Source organism: Bactrocera latifrons, unplaced genomic scaffold (assembly GCF_001853355.1).
Source record: "Bactrocera latifrons isolate USDA-ARS-PBARC rearing strain unplaced genomic scaffold, ASM185335v1 scaffold_13, whole genome shotgun sequence".
NCBI classification, from domain to species: domain Eukaryota; kingdom Metazoa; phylum Arthropoda; class Insecta; order Diptera; family Tephritidae; genus Bactrocera; species Bactrocera latifrons.
The window spans coordinates 2907539-2923908 of NW_017534741.1; the positions used below are offsets into that span (position 1 = coordinate 2907539).

Here is a 16370-nt window from a genome sequence, read left to right on the forward strand (position 1 = left end):
GTCAGTCAAGTAGAACATGAGAAATTGTGGGTATCGTTTTGAAAAAGAAAAATTTATTTACATTTTCAGTTTCGGGCGAACCAGTTTGGGTGTCGTGTCAGCAAAAAAAAAAATAACTACATAACCGAAAATAATTTAAACTTTGAAAATATACAAAAAAAAAAATATTATTTTTTTATTTCTGGCTAGAATATCGCCTTGTTGTTGTTGTCAGAAAACCTTAAAATTTTTTAGTCTAAAAAATATAAAAAAAGATTTCAACTTTTTATTGATATTTTTTAACGTTACACTATTTTTGTAATTACAAATCAGCAAAATTTCTTATCTTRGCGCAAAATTTCCTACAGGTATTGCGTATTTTTATTGTCATCTGCTGAATCGGCACTTGCCTTTAAATGGCAATAAATTAAATTGAGTCAATACAAGCTCACTAATGAGTATATAAATAAACATTTGTATAGATTTTATGTGCATGTACACAAATGGCTTTGAGAATAGTCAAAAATTTTGCGGCAAACAATTGCTCACTGTCAAATTCGTTAAATGAGCTTTGTTTTTGTCACACTTGTGTGYCTTTTTTTCTTCATATTAATGACAAATCCAGCATGTAGACATACATGTGTATGTACATTGTGCAGATTGTCCACTTGAACTGAGCGTATCATTTATAAAAGAAAAGCTTAATCGTTCTAAATATAATATAAACATTAGGGTGATTCAAAAAAAAAAAAAAAATTTTTTTCCTTTGGTACTCTGAAAAAGGGGATCCTAGACACCTCTAAGGAAGCCTCTCCAAGAATGAGTTTTTAATTGTAACGGGAAGGTCTCTTACTTACARTTTTCTATWTTTTCTTATTATCATATAGAAAATYTCGCTTCCAACTTTTTAAAAAAATATCTTGTTCCTTAGAATTTGTAGGAAATTGAATGMTTTACAAAAAAATGGTCTGTATGATGTTTTCGTAAACCCAACCGTTTAAAAGATACTAACAGTTAAAGTTTGATTATTTTTGGGAAAWTTTTTTATTTCTTATGAATTTTATAACTCAATGAAATAAAATCATTGTGAATGGTGAAACTCATAGTTTTGTAGGAAATTTACTGCTCTATAAAAATGGTCTCTTATAATTTTTCGATTAATTTAAGCGTTTACGAGATATTCATCGTCAAACATGAATGCATATTAGGGTGAATAAAAAAAACTTCGTTTGGTACTCTGAAAAATAGGTTCCTTGGCACCTCTCAGAAAGTCTCTCCAAAAAATTATAAGTAGGAAGACCTTCCCGTTACAATTAAGAACTCATTCTTGGAGAGGCTTCCTTAGAGGTGTCTAGGAACCTATTTTTCAGAGTACCGAACGAAAAAAAAAAAATATTTTTTGTTTTGAATCACCCTAATATACATGCCTATAGGCATACATGCATACATATGTACATATGTCTTTTAGAATTAGCATTAATACAATTTGTGCGGCAGCAAGTGACATGAAACGGTTTTCGTTTCTTTTCTGTAAATTAACACCGCGAAATGATTGATTAGTTTTCTGTTTGTAAATGTTAATGTATTCGCAGACGATCATTACTCACACACACACATTCCTATATACATCCATATGCTTCTTTTTGTTTTTTAGTCTTTAGKCTTTAGTTTTTCGCTTTTCTGCTTAGTTGCTTGAACCAAAGTATTAAATTATGCAAATGGATATGCTAAGAAAAGCGTGGCAAGATAAATTATGAGTTTTAAATTACAAAAATGGACGCGATTCTTTAGACCCAGAAATATATGTAAGTCTAAATATAGAAGACAACATTTTGTAAATTGTAAGATAAAAGAGAAAKTATAAAGTTAAATTTGTGACGAAAGAAATTAAATAATATAAAAATGGACCGACTTCAAAAATTATGCCGACGAGAACGTAACCGTCAATGGCGACCGCTATCGCGTCATGATAGTCGACTACTTGATGCCTGAAATTGAAGCTCGTGATCTCGGCGACATTTGGTTTCAACAAGACGACGCCGCTTTCCACACATCGCATCAATCGATGTATCTATTGAGAGAATAATTCGGTTAGCAGATAATTTCATGTTTCGAGCCGGTCGATTGACCAACAAGATCGTGTGATATCACACCGCTTCTGTGAGGATCCCGCTTCGATTCAAGTCTTGGAATCATCGAAACTTGTACTCAACGGATAGACAGTGCGAGAGGTAGCCAGTTAAAAATTAATTTTTTTTTACAATCAATACACTTGTAGAGTCCTATCCACAAAACATGCAGAAAAACTTGATAGTTATCAGATAGTTTGTTCCAAAAAAACCTCGATTAAGAATAAATCGATAAACTGATTGTATAAACAAGAAAAAACGTTAACTTTGGCTGCATCGAAGCTAATATACCCTTTACAGGTGGATTTCTTTTAGTAACTATGTGTTCAGTTTGTATGGAAGCTRTATCCTATAGTAATCCGATCTGAACAATTTCTTCATAGTTTACATTGTTGCCTTAAACAATAATCTATACCAAATTTAGTGAATATAGCTTGTCAAATGTGAAAATCTTCCATACAAGCCCTTGATTCCGATCGTTCAGTTTGTATGGCAGGTGTATGCTATAGAGATCCGATCTAACCTATTTCTACGGAAATTGTACTCCTGCTCTGAGGATTAGTCTGTGTCTAATTTCCTTAAAATCTCGTCAAATAAAAGTGCTCTCCTCACAAACACTTGATTCCGATCGCTTAGGTTTTATGACAACTATACGCTATAATAGTTCAATCTGAACGATTTCTTCGATGATTGTAGACTTATCTTGGAAAATAATTCCACTCGAATTTCGAAAAGATATCTCATCAAATGCAAGAGTTTTCCATACTAGCACTAGATTCCGATTGTTCAGTTTGTATGGCAGCTATATGTTATAGTGGTCCGATATCGGCAGTTCCGAGAAATGAGCATTTTCTTGAAGAGAAAATGACGTACTTTCAAACGATATCTTAAAAACTGAGGGACTAGTACGTATATATACAAACGGACAAACAGACAGACGGACGTGGTTAAATCGACCATTTAGGGTCTCCGACGCTTCCTTTTGGGTGTTACAAACTTCGTGGCAAACATAATATACCTTGTTCAGGGTATAATAATCTCACAATTTGAAAMATTCAGTTTCTAGAAAAGATATACATATGTAGCTATTAAACGAAGGACTAAAGTTGTGTGAATATAAGCACGTATTTAATTGGGGAGAAAACGGATCTGAATTAATAACTATTTTCGTAAGGATACCATAAAGTATGTTCCAAAAGATAAGATGAAAGAAAGCAAACCTTCTATTAATCACTGATGCCGCAATGTATACCTTATTTCGAGATTTTTGGGCACCTGGGCTACTTAACCGAAACGGTTATGGCGATTCCCTTACTAACGCACAGCAAAGTAATAATGCAATTTTAATGAAATACTTGAAAATAACAAAGACAACTCATTGAAGTGGTTTCATTTGAAATCCAAAAAGTCCAATTATCTCAGCGGGATCAGGATGCTCAATGGCTAAAACTGATAGTAGCAGCGCAACAATTTACCTGATTGACGAGTTTTTGAGATCATGATTTTTGGAGTAATAGGAAAACGTTGTGCTAATCTAATGTCCCGTATTAATAATTTAATAATCCAGATTGTCCAGTGAATAGCTGATAGAGTAGTATTGTAATACCTTATCCCCTTAATAGACCTTCTGAAAACTTTTACGGATCTGTGGAATTTAAACACTCACATTTATATAATTTTCTAGCTAAATTAAATTTTTACACTCAAATCTTTCTTTACTAAAGTTTTAAACTGGAACAAACCACCTGGGAAAAAATGCATATTTTTCCCAAGCTCCTTTTTCTGTGAATATTAATAACAAAGGGTTTCAACTTGTGTTTCTTCTCACCACAACAGCAAATTCTTAATTTTTCCTCTTCACATGCCAACCGACATCAATTAAAAATCATTAGAAAGTGGCACCGAAAGAACATACTGGCAGAATGCCACAAGAATCTCTGCAAGAATTGCCAACGAGCAGAAGGCAATATAAATTCTAGCGAAGATATGCGCAAGCCTACACCACTTTACTTCCGCGAGAACACGCATGCGTACATGAACGCACGGGCGAGTAAGAACAGCCRCAACACAAGAAAGTACAATGCATACCAGTAATATAATCATTTCGCTAGAAGAAACATAAGTACTTGCAGTACATACAATAGTTGAAATTGTGTTCAGAGTTGCACGAAAGCTAAAGAAAAATGCTTCCTGGTATTGTMTACTTTGTTGCGCGACCGCGGCCAATTTACACGCCATGAGAAAGTAAGAACCATTTGGCGCGCCAGGAAACATGTGGCGGCGAACAAGTGGCAACATTGTTTGTGGCTAATGTTGCAAGTACTTTGGAGATGGGCGTAATTAAAAGCGTTGCAAGCGCTGTTGCGCATTTGTAAAAGTAAACACAGTTCAGCGCTTACTTGGCGCCACACATGTGAATGCGTTAGGCTGTGGTACAATAACGCGCGCGCGCTTACACAATTCGGGCACCTAAACGTGTCGAGGTCAAAGAGTGCACTGCGCGTTGAGCGCTCCTTTCAAAAAAAGTATAGTTTTTGTGTTGCAAGTGCAGGCCGTTTTGTATACTGTAGCTGGCGCAAATACTTAGCGCGCCTTGGCGGCGCTGTTTACAGCTACGCGCGCAAAAGTCATGAAAGTAATTTCTAATTTTTTGCTCCAGTTTCAAGACTTCTACCACAATGCGGTTTATAGCTAACACATTCGCTACATTCCGTAAGCCGCTGGCAACCGCAAGCTGCAGGCAACAAAAGTAATTGTAATAAAGTTGTGCTTCAACARCAACTACCTGCCACATTCCGATGCGCGCGCATACATACGCAACCACGTCACGAAACGTAAGAGCGCTTAGGGCGACGSGTAGAAGAAACGTTAGAAGTAGCGCGCGCGCGCGCGGTACAATAGGCGCGCTGACATTCTACGCAACCAAAGAATCCGGCAAACGCACAACGGCGCTGAGTTAAAAACTAGTTTCTCACAACCGCGCAAACGTAATTAATTGAAGCGGTTCACATTCCATGCTACAGCAGCGACTCGAAAGACAACGACGACACGCAGTGAGTTTGACTCGGTTGTTCAGCGGTGACGGCGTGCGGCAAAATACGGTGAGCGAATTGAGCGTTGTGCGCAGCTAAAAACCTTGCGCGCGTGCACTCTTTTTCTCACCGTTTCGTATTCTCTACATTAAATCAACTTGCTTCAGTTCAAATTACGATCAATTGTTGTTATTACTGCTACTGTGAACTGCGCGACTATTGGCGTCATTCACTTGGTTGCTGCTAACAATGCTTTTGAAGTTCTGCCGCTTAAGCACTAACTTATATTGTCAGCGTTCTTTTTGTATTTATACGCGCGTCCTTTTAGTCATCTTGTTYTTAGCCTTCATTTTCTTTCGCAAACATTTCCACCATCTGTATTTGCCGCGCGCGCGCTTCTGCTTAATGTACAAACTACGACGGCGCTTTTTGCAAGAAATACTTTGCTTTGTGCGCGTCTGAAGGCGCATCATATTAATTGCCCAGCTGCGTTTTAAGCGTTTCAACGAAATAATTAAGTTTAGATGGGCGCTGCGACAGCGTCGTTGGAATTTGGTTGCGCGCCGCTCACCGCCGTCACAAAGCCCATAGTAGTTTCAAGTAGAATAAGAAAAAGTGGTAGTTGCTAATGTTTTGACTACCCTACATGGCTATGGCAACCAAATAAAACAACAACAATGGCCACCACGCCACATTAAATTTCATTTATAGCGAAGCGCGTGCGACCTTGCCRTTCTCCGCCACTCACTTGCCACATTTTGTGGCAAATAAACAAATGTTTGTTGCATGCAAATCAATGTACATGCTAACCATATAAATAAGCGCTCATCGTGGCACAACATTTATTGCTTACTACGAAAGCGTTTTCGGCTTTTCACTTTTGCGTCGCCGGCGCGCTTGTTTGTATGTGCGCGTTAGTATAATTTTGTTTCGCTTTATTTTTTCTAATTTAAATTTTCTGTTCTTTTTTAGTTGATTTTCTCCACATCCCTTCCCCTCCTCTTCGTTTCGCTCGCTTTGTCCGAATTCGCTCCGAAATTTAATTGCTCAACTTTCGCGCTATACAAAATTGCGCTGCCTCGCGTTGGTGTTGTTGCTGTTGCAGATCGCCTATGGCTTTTAGCACATACTCAGTTACTTGTGCGTGTGTGTGTGTCAATATCGACAGCCATTTGGAAATTTTCTATTCAAACTATTTAATGATCGCAATTAAATGTCAAGTGAAAAGCGCCATAGAAATTGATTGGCTCTTGGCGCTTGCGGCACACATAGAATAGTCGAAGAAATGCGGTGGAAAGCAAACACACATTTCATTTTTGCAATAAAATTTTGTGGAAAAAGTGTTCTAGATATGTTTTCCACTACGCGGGTTGACTGCTCAACTAGGTGAAGGGGAGTTCGAATTATTCATGCGCGAGTGGATGTGTGGTGGAATGCTTAGGATTTGCTGAGTTTCGGGGGTAGCGGGAGTAATCTGATAGTCTAATTATTCTTTGTAATTATTCTTTGTAATTAAGAATAGTGAGTGTCTTTGCTATGTTCTTTGATGAAAATGTTTAGGCTGAGTGACCTAAATTATTGAAAAGATAGACGCAAACTGCGAATCTTCAAAGAGAATTTACGATATTTTTAGATTAAATTAATCCAAGACTTATTTACAAAATAGCTACCTTACATTGAATTTTGTTTTTTTTCGGTTTCTGCTTTATACTCAAGAAAAAAGATTAGAGTCCTAMTATTGCAGCAAAAGCTGAATAAATATAATCTTGGTTGCCGGGGTTGCTCAACTGTTAGGTTAGGTTACATGGCTGATCGATGATGCACGTGGACTGGTATATGTAGTCCTTTGTGGAGACATAGACAAGAAAAACATCTGTGTTTGAACTTATAAATTAGGAAAAAGGCGTTCAATTTCAACTCCCGGTAGTTCGGTGGAGTGCCTGAAGGCATGCGCGCCCAAGTGCTTCAATCTTGACCTGCCAAACGCGGTACAGTAAGTGCTGAGTTGTTATCACCTCATCTTCTTCCATACAGCTACAGAGAAGGAGCCGAAAGAGTTCGGTTTGGCGACTTCTAGTTGTAAGTGGTCCGGTATGAAGTCAAAGTTGTCGTCAGCTGTGAGTGTCGAACGAAGAGAAAGGCTCCAAAACGGAGCACTACCTCCAAACACGGAAAGTAAGTCACATTTTCATATACTTATTAATATTACGTTTCCTTCAGAGTTTCGAGTTTCATGAATTAATATGGGAGAACTTGAGAAAAAGTGTATATYTTTCTTTTAAGACAGGAAGCACTCACCTTAAAATTAAAATATTATCTCTGGCACAATCATTTTTTAAAATAAAGAATCCTGCTGGAAAAAGTTCAGCATTCTTTTTTGAGGAAGAAATATTAATGATCAGAATGAGATATTATCATAATCATCAATGATAACAATTGAACAATTTTGAAAAATATTCTACCAGTACTATAGAAAAACCTTTAAACAAGGGACTTGGTAACATAAGAATATTCCGTCGAACGGTCCATCAAATCGGGGTTATAAATGATCAAACAGTTGTGTTTTTAGTTGATATGAAACGAATTATATTGTCGAGGCAAATATCGTTAACTGCGATGAGCTATACTTAATTGTACGTTCACGTATGACAAGTAAATCGCTAGTGTTCGAATCAAAATATACCGGTCTTCGTTTCAATTAAAAAATGATTGTGTATTCCCGACATGTTTCGACAAAAACATTTTTGAACATAGGTCTATTGTACTGAGAGTTGTCTATTGTATTGAGAGTACTTCTTACGATACACTCTGGGCAAGAATGCTCACGTTGCGACACAAGTTCTGGTTGTTGTGTCTTCAAATAGATTATCAGCTTAATTATGACAACGATACGTTGAAGCTATAAATAAATGCAAGTGAGTGCAAAACTCTTAAGTGAAAAAGGCTTAAGTTGCTCTCCATATTTTTTTTTTTCGGAAAAAATAACTTCAAATATGATTTAAGCTTTCACCAAGCAAGTAGACTCCGTGTTATAGACTTGACCACAGACTTGACTTGGCGTTATAACTTAGCTGGAAAGAGACTCTCGTCTACGCTCAAGCAGACACCCCCACAGCCTTTAATATGGACTCAAACTATCGGAGCAGACTTTTGAAGCCCTGTGTCTGTCACTCTCTCTCTTTCTCTCTCCCTATCTCTCTCTAGTTTACTATTACCGATATTGCTTTGATATCGAAGCTGCCTTTTGAAGTCCCGTTTCTGTCGCTCTTCCTCGCCCTCGCTCTCTTCCCTTCCTATCTTTCGTAGCTCTTACGCAATTGACTGATATTGCCTTGATATTGCTTTGAGCCTACTAAAGTGGCTGTAAGTCTTCTGCTTAAATATTTAACATATACGGTAATTAACGCTTTTTGTTGTTGTTGCCATTTTCAGAAAGTCCATATAATGAAATAAAAAAGTAATAATTTATTTCAGTTACATATTTTTCAAATAAGTTTCTCCTTCACGGCAACAAAAACAAGACAATGCATGGATTTGTGGTCAAATTACAGCTGCTTGTAACAGCAACAACAACACTAACAAATACAAAACAATGCCACATTAAATTAAAATCAAATTGTTGTTTTAACCGCGAAGAAGAGCCGATATGTGCGCCAGGCAAAAGCGGGCGGCCGTAACCACTACACTTACATACATATGAGATTATATGCATACGGTAAAAAAGTGTATGTATGTGTTTGTGCATGTAAATGAGTAAATMTTCTGCTAGCCGCGGGATTTCACCTATTTGTCTTTCGGTTCGGCCGATCGCGCGCTTCATTATCCGCTATTTAATTTTATTGAACCAAAGCGTTGAAGGCGAAGGTGAGGTGCAGCTACACAAAAAGAAAAAACAAAAAAACTTCGAGTGAAAAAACAAACGCTAGCGTCACAAGCGTAGTAAAAGCGCTCAGCGAAGTCCATGTCATAGTGGGAGCAGCAACAAAAAATGGRGAACGCGCGCGGGGCGCATCAAATTTCTTTTTCGTTGACAAGAAAAATCGCCTAAAAGCACAATAACAACAGGTAAGAAAAACTACAAAAATAAAATAAAATAAAAATAACAACAAAAAATGGAGCGAAAAAAGCGCAGAAAGTGCGCTCGCAAGCGATATATTCATGCGCGCCGCTGAAATGTGGCGCGCGGTTGGCAGCTGTTGTCAGCCGGTTGTTGCAACGCTGCGCTAAGCATATGTGTATGTGTGTGCATGTGCATGCGCGACAGAGTATGCCACAGCATGCAAACCAGCTAGTTAGTAGCCAAAAACACGCTGCCAAGCTAATTAATTGGCATCAAGCAGAAGCGCGGCGATAAGCGCTCGAGTTGGAGGCGGCTGCAGCATGAAAAAATTCCATTCTCTGCACTTACATACACATATGTATATGGATACAAGTCTATGTGTGTAGAGAGTGAAATATTACAAAATGAAAAATGCAGCTTTCTGGCAGCAACAACAACTAAGAAAAACAGTTAATTTATAAGCAAAGATTATAGAGGAAAAATTTAAATAAAAAACTAAAAATTAAAAAAATGTAAAAAAAATTAAAACTTTANTCCATTCTCTGCACTTACATACACATATGTATATGGATACAAGTCTATGTGTGTAGAGAGTGAAATATTACAAAATGAAAAATGCAGCTTTCTGGTTGCAACAACAATATTTACAAGTCTTTAGTTTATAAGCAAATATAAAATTGAAAACATTGCAGAAAAAAAAATAAAAATAAATTAATGAAAAAGAAAACAACAACAAAAATACATAAAATGAAAAAAATTACAAAATATATTCAGCTATTATAAAGTATAAAAACCTAATCTTATTTCAATAAATTTTTTGCTCTCATTTCACGTTTTTCCCGCGCTTCTAAACACCAAAGTTTTGTTGTTGCGCTCTAAAGTGTGGCGGATGCGCTGAGYAGCGAACGCTTAAACGAACAGCGCACGGTACCATTGAACTTCAACGAAGGCGGCAACAACAACGATAAGACCCACAATAGTAAAGCACCGTTAAAAACGAAAAAAATCTCAAAAAACAAAAATAACAAAAAGCGGCTTAAATGCAAAAAAGTCAGCTTAGAAAGCTGCAAGAAAACACACGCGCGCTGCAACTCGTCGCTATTTGCTGCTATAGTCTTCATATAAGCGCTGCTGCACTTACTGCGATGTGCATAAGCGCTTAGGCAAATGCCTTGATTAAGTCGCGCGCGTTGTCGGCTCGTGTGCTGTGCAGTTGAGTGCAGACGTTGTGCTTACCTTTGGAGGCTTTACATGCGCAAATGAAAAGAAAACGCTTACAAAAACAACAAATTTTTAAGAAATAATTCCAAAACAGCGCTATAAGCCGTAAGTAAGGCAGAAAGCAATTTTTATTGCTATTGTTGCTGCCGTTGCAACGGAAAGTGGGTCAAATAACAACACTTGGCATTCTGGTATTCTAATATTTAACTTCCTACCCCTTGCGCTCTGCTGCAGTTGAGGCTCCGCAATTGCATTGCTTGGCTGCTTAACCTTTCTGCTCTGCTCTTCAYCGCTGATATGCGACTACTTAACCCATTTCTGTCAAATACTCGAGGTTTGAGCATTTTTAACAACAATTGAAGTCTCGTATACTCATTTTTTTTTTGATAAATAAATGAGTTTTAAGGATTTTCGAAATATTTTCTGGTGGTACATAAATGCTGTGGCTACACAGATCACTGTTTCGCTCCCTTTTGTTTAATATGATACGCCCCTTCACAAGTAATGCCAAACTATGAAGTTTAGTCCTGCTAAGAAAAACYTTTCCATGAAATCAATTTGCCTCTTAGAGATGACCAAAAGATTTAACAGTTCCTCAATTTATCGGTTAACAACAAGAAACACAAGTTCAAAGGAGAAAATATTCTCAGCCAAACACATAACAGAAACGTAAGAGTCAATTTATATATATGTATGTATATATTATAGTTTAGGAGGATACAGTCATGTGTAGAACTTCACGCAAGTGAGAAAAATTCTCTGAGCGCCATTCACTTGGGTGGCTAGAAACGATTATTTTACATATGGCTCAGGCCAAGATACCTCGATGAAAGAAAGAAATTGCAGCTGTTGTAAACTCGGCTATAACCGCGTAGGCGGTGTCTATTCCAATAAAGAAGAAGAAATTTATGTTGCTTTCTGTTAGGCCGTAGMGTTGATCCTTATCTGTGGATCTCACTTGTGTATATGTGTTCCGCATAGACTCCTAAAAGGTTTGAGATACACCAGATCCTCATGAATCGACGAAGCGCTTTAAGCTTGCCATACATTTTTTAGGCGGTTAATATTCATTCTCGGCCGCTTTGCGGGGTTCGACGATGGTATGTTCTATCGAGAGATTTCAGTCTCACTATTGCAAAAATATGTTAAAATGATTCCACCTCGCCTTCGTCCATACAATTTTCCAATGAAATATTTAGCCGAACTTGGAGTGATTGGATCCAGTCAGAATATCTACAATTACGGGGAGATTGATTTTGCTGAGAGCAAAAAGTTTTCAGGAACTCCTACKATTTACAATGGGCCAGCGGGATATCATAGTCGCACATGTTCTGGTTGTTGACCAGCGCTTGCCGGGCTCGACAAGTCGCTAGAACGCAAGAAGATATTCAARTGGGGCCCAGACAGAATGTATACAATTGCGGAGATATTGCCTTTGCTATAAGCAAATACGGATAGTTGGGATGACCTACTATGATTCTCCCTAGGCTAGACAGATCACGCAGTCGCACTTCTGCTTATTTACCAGTGCTTTCCGAGCTGAAGGTCCATAGGTGCAAAGATAGAACGCAAGAGAACGTCGGAAAACTGACACTTTTTCAATTGAATGGAATTGTTGGAGTCCTCCCAAGCTCATCGGCACCATCTGCATTTTCCGGCGATGCCACATTGAGCGGGCGTCTATACAAGTCGAATACGGAAGAAGATTGCTAATTAGGTCATGCACTCCTTGACTCGTTTTGAACTCACAGTCAGCGAGCTTAATCTGTGTCGGCTATTGGAGTGTACGCACACCTCTTTAAAGGAAGCTTCACCTAGTAGTAATAGTACATCTTCCCCTAAATAGGTGCTGGTCACTTCCACTTGGAAAAGGCTACAGTGATCTGGTAGCTTAAATCTAAAATTGATTCAAAGATCCCAACAGAGGGGTCTATCTCTGGCCCTCCCTTTAAACATGAATTCATTCGTAAAAAAACTAACTGCATCTCTTCTCTAGCGGCTATGTCCGCACAAAAAGTCAGCAAAAGAATGCTTCTCAAAATATGACAATTACTATGTAGGAGCTATATCGACTCCAGCCCCATATGCTGTGCAAATTTTGTTTATTCTCTCAAAATACCAATCGAATTGATTGGAATTATAAATACATTTTTACGGCAGCGCCACTTGTAGGGTAGTATGTTTTGTGTAAGCACGTACGAAGAAATTTGAATTATCGTCAGTTGAGCGTCGTTGAATTTGGCAAAATGTAGAGCGCGGTTATTCTTTCGATTTCTTTTACTACCTTCTAAATTATATTATTTACTTATATTCAGATAATAAACCAATTCTACTTTCATTCGATATTCGAAACACAAGATTTTTTAGTTTTTTTTTGTTTTTGTTTTTTGTTTTTGCAATACCACAACCATTTGCGTCATCCACCACACAACATGCTGCTTCTGGCCATACATTTTGTGGTCAGCACGCATGCGCATGCGTCATGCGTTCGACCCTTTGCCATCATTAACTCTGCCATTCTTTGGCAAACTCTCAACCTTGRCAACAACAAAAGGTGCCAATAATGCAGGTCTACAAAAGTAACAAAAGGCATTCAATCTTCACCACAAAACTTTAGAAAAAGTAAGCACAGAATGACAGCCAACAGATTTCAATTCTACCTGCCGCAGACCAAGGATCAAGGCAAGGCATCCGTCAAAAACATTTAAATGCTGTTCGGCTCAAAACGGAAATCGCTGACGCCAAATAAGGAGCGTAAACACAACAACAACAACAACGAAAGCAATAAACTTTCAGTTACATTTGCCACAAAATGTTAAAGTCGGCGCGTCACTTGCGGCGGAGGCCGSCGCGCTTGTTGCGTGCCGTTGTTCGAAAGTCATCACAGCAAATGTCCAAAATTGCAGCCACAAGAAGCAMTAAAGTGTCAATTTTATGCGACTGTTGTTGTTGCTGTACTGCTCTTTATTTTTTCCAATACTTATATACTTTTATATCTTTTTATTTTTTATTTTTGTGTGTTTCTGAGTTTGTTGGTAGTTAAAGTGGAATTTTCGTGCGCTGTCTTTTTGTTTTCTTTTAACATTCTTCCTGTTCTTTTTTTCCTTTTTGATACCATATTTCCTCAGTTTTTTTCTGATTATATATATACATACATCTGCCGTTTCTTGCTTACGAAAGGAGCTTCCATTGAAAAAAGTTTGCACCTGCGCATTTTTGTACAGCACAGGGGCTCCCGCTTGCCGATTTTGCGGCTGCTCAAATGTCCAAGCGCATTTTTTATGTATTCTCACATTTTGCTCAACTTATTTAATTTGCAAATTTTCGCAAGCGCATTTTTACTCTKGCTTCGGTTGGCATTTTTAATGGTCGAACTCGTACTTTATGCTGAAATTGTGGCAGGAATTTGATAGCAACAGCTGTCGTTTGGAAGCCGTGTCTTGGAATTTTTATGGGTTTACAAAAATTCAAAAAAAAAAATAAATAAATAAATAAAAAAATAAAAAAAAAAAAAATAAAAAGAACGAAAACTTAAAAAATGCAAAAACTGACAATTAAAAAGACATTTTACCCCTTGAGGGAGAAATAATTAAAGATATTATTATATTATCGGCCGGATTATTCGTTCAGCTTAAAATCAGCACAGGGAGTTTCACACTGATTTTACAACTCTCAAGATGATGATCGTATTCGAATTTCCGAAGAACTAACGACCGATTCCGTATATTTAATTAAGTCAGTATAATATTTACATTTTTCAAACGAATATCGAGCTATTAGAAATTGATGAAAAGCTGCATGTGAGAAAATATAAGAATGCATTTATTAAGTACTGGTATTAATTATTATCCACAAAAAGAGACTGTTAGATTTTGTAAAGTATTTATTTCTCTGCCAAATTCGAATATTTGGCGAATCTAKAAAAATATGAATGCTCATTTCATTCAATAATCGCATAATAAGCAGAATTATACATTATCCGTATCAACAGATAATCCGGTTAATGGATTATTCGCACAGTGCCAACCTTACATATATAGATGATCACATCTAAGCTTAAGAATATTTTCTCAAAAATATTACACCTAAATTTTAGAGTTAATTTATTGACTTGCAGTATTAGATTAAACTCCGTTTTCATTATATGATTTTTTTTATTGGTATGGTGTAAATTACAAGTCAAAGCATAAAATACTGCTTTGGATAATGATCTACCTTAATAAACTTTTTATTTCTTCCCTAAATGCGTACATAAGGTGGTTCCTCAAAAATCCGAATGCTAAAACGAATATTAGACAGAATTATGCTAAAACGAATATTAGACAGAATTATGCATTATCCGGAATTTATCCGTATCAGCGGATAACTCGGATAATCGACTTTTTAAACTGCACCAATCCTGTACATAAAAAGGGTCACATTTGAGCTTAAAATAAAATAGAATGTTCACTAAAAACTTTGCAGCCAAATCAGAATTGATTTTATAGACTTGCAGTAATAGTTGCGGCATTGACGTGAGTAGTTTCCAGAAAAATAAAAATTTAGGTATATATTTATTAAGTTATGGTACTAATTACAAGCCAAAGCATAAAATACTGCTGTGTATAACGATCTACCTTGATAAACCTTTTATTTCTTCCGTAAATGCGTATGAATGCTCATTTAATAGCGTAAACAACTATTAAACAGAATTAGAYATTATCCGATATTATCTAGATTTTATCCGCATCAAAGGATAACTCGGATAATCGATTATTCGAACCAAGTATACCTCATACATAAAGAGCTTCTCACACTAGCTTTATATTATATTAAGTATAATTTCACAGCCAATGTTGCAGCTAAATCTCAGGACTAATTTTATTGATTTGCAGTATTATGTTTGATTTCGATTTTATTACTTGCATTCTTTAGCTATCAAATTCAATTGTTACAGAATTCACAGCTTAAATCAGTCTGTCAAAAGCGTCGAAGCTAAATCAAGCACTTTGAGGGCAATGGTCATATAAATAAATATATGGAGATCTAACGTTACTGGTTCCTGATCAACCTCATTTGGTTATAACGTCTATCAAGAGAGATTTCCTATTACAATAACCAATACTCAGGATTTAAAAGTTTTTCTTCCTTTATCCATGATTATCCTGCAAAGACTKRGCAAGATGAATCTATTGGTATCATMGWAATGACGGAGGCAGGTGACCTTTTTGAGGTGGAAAGCTAAAAAATCGCATTTTACCATTCCAATATGAACAGCAAGTACAGTTATTTTAAAATGTAGAACATCTCAGTCTAGAGTCATCWTAAGCTGTGAGGCCGTAAATGTTTGAAGATGAGGAAATGAAACCGTTACTCGTCAAAAATTGTTTGCAAATACAAGAGAAGCTCGCAGAATATTTTTAAGTTACTCAAACAGCCACTTCAAACGGTTATACTTAGCAATCGTATAAAGAAATTGGGTACAATATGATTTGAAGCCAAGGGACGTTGAAAGAGTATGAGAAAAACTGCTTGAATTCTATAAAGCCTGGCCAAATAGCGAAATCAACGACAAAGTCGAATATCGRCATTGCTTAGAAAAGACGAGCTAGAATGATCTCAGCACTTCCTTCTTGACTGATCCGCTTTCAAGATATTAAAGGTGAAACTCTTTTAGGCATACACTTTAGTGGTTTTTGTCGGATTCAAGAGACTTTGGAAACACTTCTTATTAAATACGAGTATGGGTCTTAAAGTCTAACCTCACCAAACATAACATAATTCATATATAAATTTTGGCGTTTCCAAAAAACAATTTCTTAAAATGAATATTTCGAATAAGTTTTGCTGCACTCACCTGTATTGAACCGGCGACCGAAGCGGAACTGAAGCTCGCATTGCTGGCGTCCGATGAGGCAATAAATTGTTTGCGCAGCAATAAGCTGGTCGAAGTACTGCTATTACCAACAA

General features: G+C 37.0%; 1 protein-coding gene across 1 annotated transcript in view; it reads right to left on the reverse strand.

The window, feature by feature from the left end:
* Positions 1 to 16368, reverse strand: part of LOC108978912 (protein Shroom) — a gene marked incomplete at its 5' end in the record, with an annotated part of 254171 nt that extends 237803 nt beyond the window's left edge. The window contains one exon of the mRNA XM_018949426.1: positions 16258 to 16368. Within this exon, the coding sequence (XP_018804971.1) occupies positions 16258 to 16368 (111 nt within the window). The remainder of the gene's footprint in view (positions 1 to 16257) is intronic.
* Between the last annotated feature and the right edge of the window lie 2 nt (positions 16369 to 16370).